Source organism: Myotis lucifugus, unplaced genomic scaffold, assembly GCF_000147115.1.
Source record: "Myotis lucifugus unplaced genomic scaffold, Myoluc2.0 scaffold_409, whole genome shotgun sequence".
Taxonomy (NCBI): domain Eukaryota; kingdom Metazoa; phylum Chordata; class Mammalia; order Chiroptera; family Vespertilionidae; genus Myotis; species Myotis lucifugus.
In genome coordinates, this window is record NW_005871457.1 from 622,503 (window position 1) to 634,380 (window position 11,878).

An 11,878-nucleotide genomic window follows, 5' to 3' on the forward strand; every position below is an offset into this window, starting at 1 on the left:
CCCCCCTTCTCTGGGCAGGGCCGAAGACGTGGATGGGAGGAGCATGGTTTCCCCCATCCCTTTGAACATAAACATCCATCAGTTTTCCTTTTAGTGCGCCTCGCGAAAACTGTGCCTCGCTAGCCACATGCGGCTCTTTGGCCCCTTGAGTGTGACTCTTCCACAAAATACCGACTTCTGCGCATGGGCCACGAAGTTTCAATCGCACTGTATGTGCGCGCCCGCACGTGGTATTTTGTGGAAGAGCCAGTCAAGGGGCCAAAGAGCCGCATGTGGCTCGCGAGCTGCGGTTTGCCGACCACGGGCCTAGGGGATGGCAAAGCGATCAGACAGAAGAAACTCGAGTCCCGAAAGGTCCTCACCGAGCCGAGACCCCTGTCGGCCTTGGCCCACTGCCCGAATTCTGACTGTTATGCGAAAGAGAAACACGTTTCTATTTCAAGTCGTTGCGTTTGGGAGCCTCTGCTACAGCAGCCTAGCCGAGGCCCTAAGTAATCCGTGGTCCGCCACAGGAAGGGGTGGCTGGGGGTCTGACTGTCGGGAACGTGGTTCTATGCTGAGCGCCATTTAGACTTACTTATTGCTACCCCTGCTATTACACAGGTTGCTAAGACTTCCTAAGATAGTATAGTAGGTATAGTCTACCCAGCTCGCTTACACTTTGAATTCTTTTTCATTTTAAAACCAAGTATATGCCAGGTAGCCCTTTTGGGAGCTATGGCTCTTGCCACGCCGGAGTACGTGTTTGTAGGAGGCAGTGGAAGCCATGCCAGCTGCTGGGCTTCCTTTATGCTGTGACTTCCAGGAAAATGAGAGCCAGGTGTGCTTGGTGCTCTCTGTCATCAGCCCGCTACCAGAGGTTCCTTTTTATTGTTTCTTCCCCTCGGTACATGCCATTTTCTGTTTGTTAAAGGACTGATGGCATCTGCGGCCACATGACCAAGCGTTAGTCCGCAGAGAGTGGTTGGAAGTGATGCGTGCCGTTTCCAGCTCCCACCTTTTACTAGGAATCGTGTGTCTCTCCCACCCTTCCCGGGGGCTGGAACCCCGAGGCGATGATATGAGTGCGTTTTGATTGTGGTAGGAAGACGGCACCCTAGGGGATGATGAAGCGATAAGCCAGGAGGGCCTGGGTGCTGGGCAGGTGCTGTTCCCTGGTCTGGGTGGTGGTCACACAGGTGTGTGTGGAGATAAAAGGGAACTGAGCCACCCTCTTAGGATTCTGTACCTTATTATATCTAAGTGATAGGACAGTGAGAAAGAGAAGGTGGGAGGAGCCTGGGTCCCTGAATGACCGTGTGGAGTGGAATTCACACTGGGCTGTTACACAAGAGGAGAACTGCTGGATGGCTGGTGCTATTGTATCTGGGAGCTTTTGTTCTGGCTATTTAGCTTGTACCTTGACAAATCTGTTTAAGTGTAGGCATTTTTACTTTCTGTTTCCACTATTTGCACAGAGCTTGGTGAATAGAAGGCGCTCCGTGTCTGTTTGTTGAGTGCACGGTTCTGTATATGGCTTTTATCCGCATGCGAGGACATCCGGTGTTAACCCTTTGAGTGCCAACCAATATCCCAGGAACTAGGCTAAAATTGCCAAGGCATTTTTGCTGATTTTACAGCAGTTTAGGAAAAAAAATTATGAATCGCAAGTAAATGAAGTTACATATTCAAAAACTTAAGGAAACCTTTACTACATTGGTTTTCATCGTTGACATAGATTGTTTGCTGATTGTATTATAAAATACTAGTAGAAAAAAATTTGAACAAAACATATAATGTTAAAATAAAGCGCTCCCGGCACTTTTGGCGAAAGACAGGAGGAGCGCAATTGCGCTCCCCGGCACTCTAGGGGTTAATAAGAGCCACCACATGCAGAGGGAGGGGACCCCCCCCCCCCCCTGCAGTTTCGCAGCCCCCTACCTCCCAGGCACCTCCCACCTTGAGGGCCAAAGGGGCCAGCTGCAGCCAGCGTGCTCTCAGCTTCTATAAATGATAAGGGCTTCCCGAGACAGGAAGTGCCCCCTGCCCGCTGCGGGGTGTGGAGGTGGGTGCTACTTCCCCGTGACTCACCATCACCCTGTGCTCCGCAGCTGCCAGGCTCCGGGTGGGGGTGCAGGTTGGTGCAGGTCCCGGCAGAGCTGCAGGAGGGGAGCGCTAGGTCACGGGCTAGGCTGTGAAGGAGGAGGAGGAAGGGTGGACGGCCAGTGACAGCTTGCTGTAGCAAACACTCATTTCTTTTTTTAAATATGTTTTCATTGATTTCAGAGAGGAAGGGAGAGGGGGAGAGAGAGAGAATCATCAATCGGCTGCCTCCTGCACGCCCCACAGTGGGGATCGAGCCCACAACCCAGGCATGTGCCCTGACAGAGAATCAAACCGTGACCTCCTGGTTTATAGGTTGATGCTCAAACACTGAACCACGCCAGCCGGACACACACTCATTTCTTTGATCCTGCACCGTGTGGGGGTGGGGGCCGGAAGGGTACACAGGATCCCTGGCCTCAAGAGCTCACAGCCCGGCTGGCAAGACAAGACATGCCCCTGAACAAATGCCATGATAAAGACCATACCAACCCCACTATTTCACTCACATCTACTAGATGTCTGGCACCTTCTATACATTATTTACTTTTACAAAACTCTCACAGGTTGGTACTGTTTGTAGGAGAGAAAACAGAAACTTGAAAAGGCAAAGCAAGGTCAGAGCCAGGAGGCCTGACGAGGACGCTGAGGCCGATCTTTCTAGTCTACGCCCCCTGCAGCCGGGGCCCCCGGGCTGGAGACGGCTGTCAGGGCTGTAACAGGCCCTCTGCACGGTCCTGGGAGCAGGCTGTGGTCTGCGAGGGCTCCCAGAGGCCCTGAACTGGGCCTTCAACATTGAGGGTAACCCACCAATGACGACGTGTGGGTCATTCTGGACGGCACGTGCAGAGCCCAGAGCAGAGGAGCCATGGCTCATCTTAGCTGGTGTCACCAGGGCCCTGGGTGAGCAAGGGGAGCGGCAGGGGTGGGAGATGAGGCCAGAAAGGTGAGCAACTGCCCTTTGGGGTGAGCCCTCGAGGGCGGAGGGTCAGTCATCTGTCAATGGGATGACATCACTGCCCGTGTGTGGGGGGGAATGTTCATTCGTTCGTTCATTCATTCATTCATTCATTCATTCATTGTTTTCTCATTGAACAAGACCAGGGCTCTCTGTGGGGCCTAGTTGTGGCCTGTAGGGGGGAGCACCCTCCCTGGATGGCCACCTGGCTGCATGGACCCTGCCTGGTCCCTCACTGACATCCCCCTGGGCTACCACAGACGAGTCCTGAAAACCCCCACGTCCTAAGAATGGAACACTCACTTCCTTCCTTAGGAAAAGAGTTCTGTGGTAACATACATTGAGAAAACGGGGAACGCTTGCAGGGTAGCTTCTTAAAGTCTCCGCGGAGTGCAGAGCTGGGTTTCACTTTGTGTGTCAGTTTCCCGAGGCTGCAGGGACAGAGAATGACCCGCTCACAGTTCTGAGGCGGGAAGCCGAGGCCCAGGGGTCAGCAGGCCTCCCTCCCGTCCCCTCCCCCAGCCTCTGTGCGGCCGGCAGGGCAGCACGCGGATGCCTGGCTCGCTGCTGTCACCTTCCATCTGCAGCAGTTACCCTAGTCCCTGCCTCCTGGCCGTCGCCTTGGCATCTTCCTCTTCTTATAAGGACACCAGCGAGCCTGCAGCGAGGACCCACCTCCTGCAGCCTGACCTCCTCTCAGCTGCTGACATCTGCACAGCCTGTTTCTAAATAAGGCCACGGGCTGAGGTCCTGGGGTTCGCACTTCAACAGGCACTTTGTGGGGACACAATTCAGCCCTTGACACTTTGTTTAGCCCAGCATTTCCGCAGAACTTTTTTCCTTTTGAAAATGCCGACGGGAGAGGTAACCGTGGAGGAGGCTCCTGGCCGAGCCGGGATGCTGGTCCCCTGAGGCCCTGGGAGGAAAGGGAAGGTCCAGGGGACAGCGACCCCGGAGCCAGGGTTCCAGGCCTGCCCTAGGGGAGGGGGATCCCCATTTTCCCAGGAGCCTGGTGCCTGCTGTCCTGGGCCCCCACCAAGGCCACCCACCGGCTGAGCCACCCCAGAGTGTGGATGGAGCAGACTTGGGGTCCAGGTCGTCTGTCTCCAGCGGCCCAGCATCCCGTGTCCCAGCTCCCGCCACCCCTGGGCCCGCACCCCCAGGCTCCGGGCTGGATGTGGCAGGGTTCTCACACCTGCTGGGCTGGCTTGTGGAAAGTACCAGAACGGACCACAGGTCGTCCTCCCGCACTTCCCCCGCCGCTGGGCTTACAACGGCTTGCACCGCTCCAGCTCCAGCTCCCGCTCTGTGGCTCCGGGGAGAAGAGAGGGAGCATTTGGAATTGTCTCTGTGGTAGAAAGACACGGATTCAAGTTCAGGGTTGGCCACCAACTGCATGTGACCTTCAGCGGGCTTGTTCGCTTCATCTGCATTTGTAAAGAGGCGAGGGTAACAGCACAGGCTGCTCCCTCCGCCCCCCAATGCGAGGCCGGCCTGGTGCAGAGGTGCAGACGGCAGCACTGACCCCCTCCTCTCTCTCCTCTCTCCTTCGTTCCAGGGACAGGAAGCGGCGACTCTGAACATCCCTTGACTGCCATCCTCACAGCCCCAGGGTCTCCCAGGCCTCCAGGGCTGCGCCAGGCGCTGCTGAGGGGGATGCTAATGACGAGCCCTCCCACTCGGAAGGACTAACCGCTGTGACCCCGCAGGGCCGTCCAGTTACAAGTCTGCTGGACCACCAGCTCCACAGCGTGCGAGGTCAGACAGCCCCAGGTTCAAGAATGAACCTCAGAGGCCAATGGCCAGCAGCCTTCAGCCCCCGGAGTCCCCAGGCCACAGGCTGCGGCTGTGGCTCTGAGTTCCCGATTCTCTGACCTTTTCGTGTGCAAAAGGTCAGTGAGGGAAGACATGGCCACGGGTGGACAATGGGATGTGGTCCCTGGTCCCTCCAGGCCCAGGTCGGAGGCTGCCTGTCCCGGATCTCAGCCTCGCCTGCTCTCCTGGGGCCTGGCCGTGGGCCGTTTGAGCCTGTGGCCGGGTGGGGAGGGTTTGGCACCTGTGGCCTGAGGACTGTCCCAGAGAAACCCCAGGCCCTGCAGGAGAGGCGCTTCCTGGCCTCCATCCTGCTTGCAGAGACCTGGGTGCCTCGCTGCGATCCTTTAAAAGTCCCCTCACCCAGGAGAGTGCTCCAGAGGCAAATGCAGTGATTTTCGCCCAAGGCAGACCCTGGGTAAGTGACACGCGCCTGCTCCCTTAAAACCACCACAATCAAGGACTATTTGTTAAGCTGCTTATTTGGTCCCGACAAGCTGCCAAGATCACAAAGGGAACATTCGCCACCGATGGCTCTGAGTGGCCAATCTTCCTCCCACTCTGAGTCCTCCCTAGCTTAACCCCTCCCGCCCCCAGCTCTGCCGACTCGACCTCGCCTGGGGCATTTCCCCAGCTGCTGGGGGCATGGGGCAGGGGGTGACAGCTTTACCGAAGAGCAAGCATCTCTGTCTGAGGGATCCTCTCTTCCGTGGCACCGGCATTATTTAACTCTCGCTTTACAGATCAGTCTTTCACATGTTTACCTGCTCTTCTCCCAAGGGGACCGGCACAGCTCGAGGGCTGGGCCACTTCCTACGAGGCTTATCGTGTGTGATTTACACGTGTGGTTTTAGGGTGCGTGTACATGTGTGTGCACATGTGCGCGTGCATGGGTATGTCACATGTGCACTGTTACGGGGATGGAAGAGTTAAGGAGCCAACCCCAGAGGCAAGCAGCAGACAGTTGTAAGCCCAGCTGCTTGGGGGTGGAGGGGGTGGTGATAACGGGACACAGTCAGCAGTTATCATTTAAGGGACTCTCTGTCACCCGGGAGCTTTTAGAGAGCCACCCCCAAATTCAAGATCCTGGTGCTGGCTGCCCGGAGAAAGAGAGGCGCCCGTGTGCATGGGGGGAGTTGTCCCTTCAGACACTTATTCAAGGGCCACGGAGAAGGAGGAAACCTGCCTGTGGAAGGCAGATGCAGCCTGGCCGGCCTAGCCCAGTGGGTGAGCATCGACCTATGACCCAGGAGGTCACGGTTCAATTCCCAGTCAGGGCACATGCCCGGGTTACAGGCTTGATCCCCAGGGTGGGGCCTGCGGGAGGCGGCCAATCAATGATTTGCTCTCATCATTGATGTTTCTATCTCTCTTTCCCCCTCTCCCTTCCTCTCTAAAAGCAATAAAAATATATATTTAAAGAAAAAAGACAGATGCAGACAAAGATACTGACACCTCTTCCTGCCATGCTTCCGCCGGGGAGTGGGACGTTCCCAGGGGGTCGCCTGAGATTAACGAGGCCTGCAGTTAATCCAGAGAAGAGTGGAGAGCGAGAGGAACGGGGAGTGACAGATCCCGGTGACGGTGGGGAGGGAGCAGCTGCAAGCAGTGAGCATGGTTCTGTATGCTGCCCTGATGTCTCAGCAAGCTCTATGCCTTCCATGGGGTTGTGGGGTTCAGAATGAGTCACCCCAAGATGTGCCTCTGTGGTATGTGGATTGTGTTGAGCTAAAGGCAACCAAGGCCCTGTGGGCCCAAGAGAAGCGTCTGCCCCACTTAACTACTTAGAAGAATTTGAGTTGGAGGCCCTGCCCATAAGGGATCATGAAAGATAACCTCTCTGACCAATCTACTGGGCAGAGGAACTCCTATTCACCACACATCTGCTCGTCTTATCATCCCACAGGGCCAGGAAGACTCCAGCAATCTCCATCGACTGCCTGCTGAGCTGGAAATGGTCTCCCCCCTGCCCCCCCCCGCCCTCCAGCTGAAGGGTGGCTGCTCCCCTCTGATGAAGGGTGTCACTAACACCTGTGGAAGCAGTGGGCCCGGATGGCAGGCAGAGTCCACCCTCACCTGCAAAGACTGGCCCTCAAGGAGTTCTCAGTGTCTGGAAGAACATTTCCGACTCAGAGGGTTCAAAAGGCATCTTGTCCAATGAGGAGGCGGGGGTGTTGACCTGGGCTCACGCCTCTGAGTGCGCAGGTGTGATTTGCTGGCAGACGCCCGATGAGCTAGGAAACCTGGTCGGTGACGGCCCAGAGCCGCACACACGCAGCCCAAATCCGGGAGCGACATTTCCCTTTGCTCCTCAGGAGTCAGGAGAACCTTCTGTGGGCGGAAGGGACTGTTCGTTGGCAGTTCTTTATCTCCATCGGTATCCTGTGCAAAGCCAAAGAAGGGCAGCGTTACCTTCGGAGCTCTGTTTATGGTGTTATTCCAGGGAGCTCTGCAATCCATCAACTTTATACCCGGGGCACAGGCATGGCGGGGAAGGCTGTGGTCTGAGGGGACACAGTTGAATCTGAAAGATGCCGAAGTTGGTCACACGCAGGAGGCTGCCGGGGCCGTCACGGTGCCGAGTGTCAGGAACGCTTCGTGTAGCACCATTTGGGTTTTGAGGATTTTCACTTCCATCGTCTCCTCTGCAGCTCGGCACAGCCTCGCCGTGAGCTTCTGTTCGGCCGTGTCCAGTGGAGAGACCTGCCTACCGGGTCGGAGTGGCCAAATGACTCGCACCGAAGAGGGAGAGGAAGGGGTGTGGAGGCGCATGTTTCCCAGAGGCCGTCCTGAGGAGGGAGTGGTGACACGAGCCTTAGAAGGACAGCCATCCTGTGGGGTTAGGGTCCAGCAAAACCCATAATTCACCGAGAATTGGTGACATCTGCAAAGACACTCCTTGGAAAGAGGCCACGGGTATTGGGTCTTGGACCCTTGGCAGTTGAAGAGGCAACAGAGACCCCAGGAGGCAAAATGACTTGTCCGAGGTCCCCCCGCCCGTCCACGCAGAGGTGGGGCTCAAAGCCTAGTTCTCTGACCGAGAGCCAACCTGCCTGGGAAGACGTGGGCCTCCTGGCCTCGGGCACGGCATGACCTCACTCTCAGGAAGCAGAAAACGAAACGGCCTCTTCTTCCTTTCACGCTGCACCTCTCCCTGCTTCCTGCATGCCATGCGCTCTCCATCACCGAGGCCAACAAGCCTAGACTCACCCTGCGTGGAGGGCGACGGTGGATGGGAGACCTGCATGATCGGCGGCTCTTCCCAGGGCCCTTCTGTACAATTGTGAATCCTATCTGATTGCATCACTGCACAGGGAGACCCTTCCACACCCCGGGGGGCTCCGCTGTGCAGCCCATGGGGTGACGAAGGCACGGGCCGCTCCCCAGGGCACTGCCACCACCTGCGTCTGATGGCTGGGTGCTGATTCGGAGGAAGGCGCCGAGCTCATGACATCATAATTATTTGCTTCTCTCGCACGGAAACATCAAATGACAGTAATTATCAAGTCCTGCCTGGCAAGACATTTTCTTCAAAACATGAGAAGATGTTCCTCAATGTTCTCTCGTTAGTCCCATCCCTCTTCCCTCCCTCTCTCCATCCCACCTCCCACTCTGCTCCCTCCCATTCAGCCCACACGCGCAACTTCCCACTTCCCACTTCCCGCAGTCTGCCCTTTCTCTCCTCATTTGCCCCCTAACACCCCCAGGAGCAGATGCGGAGCTGGGGGCACCAAGAGACAAGCACTTGTCAAACGCTTCCCAGAGCAGGACGCTGAGGAGTTTCAATGGGGTGTTAGTGTCGGCTGAGCCGATTCCATGGCCCTTAGCTGAATTCCACGGGAAATAAGGAGGTGGTGGCTGTCCCCAGGCCTCAGGTTCCCTCTCCTCTGTGCCGAGCTGGGGACCGGACGTCCTCCGTGGCCGCTCAGCTCCAGTGAAGAGCACAGGACGTGGACAGACACACCCATTTTTAACTGGGCTGTTTCCTCACGGTTGAGTTCTAAGAGCTCTTTGTATATTTTTGATAACGGTCCTTTATCAGAGGTGGCTTTTGCAAGTATTTCTCCCATCTGTGACTTGTCTTCCAAGTCTCCTGACATCATCCTTCACAGAGCAGAAGTCTTCACTACAGTCCAGCTGACCCATCTTTCCTTCATGGATCGTGTGCCTTTGGAGCTGTATCTAAAAGTCATTGCCATACCCCAGGTCACCTCGGTTTTCTCCTCTGTTGTCTTCGAGGAGTTTTGTTGTTTTGCATTTTACATTTAGGGCTGTGATCCATTTCGAGTTAGTTTTGTGAAGGGTGTAAAGACTGTGTCTAGATTTTTTTTTCTTACATGTAGATGTCCAGTTGTTCCAGCATCGTGTATTGGAAGTCTATCTTTGCTTTATTGTATTGCCTTGTTCCCTTGTCAAGGATCGGCTGACTATATTTCTGTGTGTATTTACCTGGACTCTATTCCATTGATCTATTTGTCTATTTTCACCACTACCACTGTAGCTTATGGTGAGTCTTAAAGTCGAGTGGTGTCAGTCCTCTGACTTCGTCCTTCTCCTTCAATACTGAGCTGGCTATTCCGGGTGTTTTGCCCTCCATGTAAACTTTAGAATCAGTTGTCAATATCCACAAATTATTTGCTGGGATTTTTATTGGGATTGCATTGAATTTAAGGATCAAGTCAGGAGGAACTGGCATCTTGACAAAACAAGACTTCCTATCCTTGAACATGGAATATCTCTTCAGTTTCGTTCTTCTTTGATTTCTTTCACCAGAATTTGTCGTTTTCCTCATATAGATCTTGTAGAAATTTTGTCAGATTTATACCTCAGTATTTCATTTGGGGGGCGGGGGAAGGAGGGGTTCATGTAATAGTAATGGAATGGTGCATGTTTGAGTTCATCAAAGGGAGATTCTTCTGGGTGGGCCTGACCTAATCAGGTGAGCCTGAGGCCTTAGGCCTTCACTGGGATCAGAGCGGTTCTGCTGCTGGCCTCAGAGAAGAGGAAACTTCCATGGGTTCTCTAGTTGCAAAGACATGAATTCTGCCCCGTGAGCAGGGAAGAGGCTTGAGCTTCAGACGAGAGCCCAGTCCCAGCCACATTGTGAATGAAGCCTGTGAGGCCTTGAGCCGGGACCCAGCTCGACCTTGGCCAGACAGCTGACCCGTGGAACCTGTGGGATAGATAACTGATGCTGTGGCTTTAAGCTGCTGCCCTGTGGTCACCCACCACACAGTCACAGAGAACCCAGCACTGGGCACAGCACTGGCCCTGGGCGAATAGCCAGCTGGGGGATGCAACTATGGGGCTTACACATTTTTCAAAATTTACAATGACTACATGTTAACTGTGCGCCTAAAGAACAGGAAAGTGCGGCAGGGCTTGCTCTTCAGAGTTTGCTTCTCCTTGCGCACTCCCAGGATGCTTCCGAAGCGCACTCGGAAGCACACAGCATCCACCCTCTCCTCCTGACGCTCTACTCCAAACCCTGGGCCCTTTCCACTGTTTCTCTTTCCCTGAAAAACTCAAAGGAACTTGATTTCAGCCCCGAGGGGATCCTGTCCCCCACCCTCCAGGCAGCTGCCTGGCCCGATGGCTCCCACCTCTTTCTACACATCTGGGACGTGTGGCGGCTCTGTCATGTTCCCAGTCCTCCCACCCACCACCAGAGCTGGATGAGTCACAGCTGAACAGGCCCAGGGAGGCGGGGGTGTGCCCGCATGGGGATCTGCCCACAGTGGGACTGGCTCCCAGGAAGTCAATGTCCTCGCTATCATTCCTCCTCCCTGCCCGCCTCCCTCCCTCCCTCCCTTCTTCCTCCCTTCACATGTTCAGCATCTTATAGTTCATAAAGCCTGTTCACACCCATTATTTCAGTGGTTTCTTATACGATCTTGTACTAGTTCCATTTTGCAGATGAAAAAACAGAGGCATAGAAAAGAAAAAAGAAGCAAAAAACCCCTGACGTTTCCTGATGATTCAGTTTTACATCATTCTCCTCTCTATCTGCCCCCACTCTTCCCCACCCACACCCCTCCCACCCAGCTGGCCTCCTGCACTTGACTTCCAGTTTATTCAGACAGGAGGAGGTGGGCTGTCTTCAAGGCAAGCAGTTCTCCAGGGCCCCAGGGGCACCTCACTACACCGGTAAGTGCACAGCAAATAATGAAATGCACCTGTTTGATGGAGTAGAGAATCGTGGTGAAAGGTGTTATTAAATCCAGCAACACACAAAGAAAATTTAACTGAGCAGAACTGATTATTCCATAAAAAAAGGAATAGATTATAGCGCGCAGCATCCGTCGTCTAGACAAATCACTTAGATACACATGTACTGTTTTAATTAGTGCCATAAAAATTAAGCATTCTGTAGCCCAAAATGTTATTGTTCAACAAATCAAAAAAATACATATTCAATAAAGAACAGTACGGCTCCAACAATCGCTCCCATACTGCCTAAATTGACTGTGTTTTCCCCCCCTTCCTATTTAAATGAAAAGCCCACACGAGTCAAAATTGCTGCTGTTTCCTGTGTCTGACAGAAGGTTCTGCGGTCCCTACTCCCCCATGGTATCATGAAATGTACAATTCTAAGAGAAGTCACATACAGGACTGAATATACCACCGCCAGAAACAGTCCATTTTTAGCCAAAAAGAAAAAAAAAAAGTCCTGATATTTTTCCTGGTTTATCCTTTAGGAAACTCTCAATGGATATGAGCTTCCTGGCTCAAGTGTCTATGCATCAGTGACCTTCAATGAGAAGGAGGCGGGATATATATATATTTTAAGTCTTTTGACATCTCAGTCCAAGTCCGACACAAAAAGCGAGGCAGGGGGCCCAGGGGTCAGATGACAAAATGTCTGTGGCCCAGAGCTTAGGGTAAGGGAGAGGTCTAGGGAGGAGGTTGGCAGGTGTAAGGAATGAAGTAAATCTCTTAGCCTTGTTCTGCTGCTATAACAAAATATTTCGGGCACTTGGAAGGCTAGATCGGAGGGGTGTAAGTGTGTTGGGGGAGGCTGTCGTC

At 54.1% G+C, this 11,878-nt stretch overlaps 1 protein-coding gene across 1 annotated transcript in view; it reads left to right on the top strand.

Annotated features, from left to right (window-relative positions):
• Positions 1 to 717: 717 nt before the first annotated feature.
• Positions 718 to 11,878, top strand: part of KCNF1 (potassium voltage-gated channel modifier subfamily F member 1) — a 19,130-nt gene continuing 7,969 nt past the window's right edge. The window contains 1 exon segment of the mRNA XM_006102353.3: positions 718 to 747. Within this exon segment, the coding sequence (XP_006102415.1) occupies positions 718 to 747 (30 nt within the window).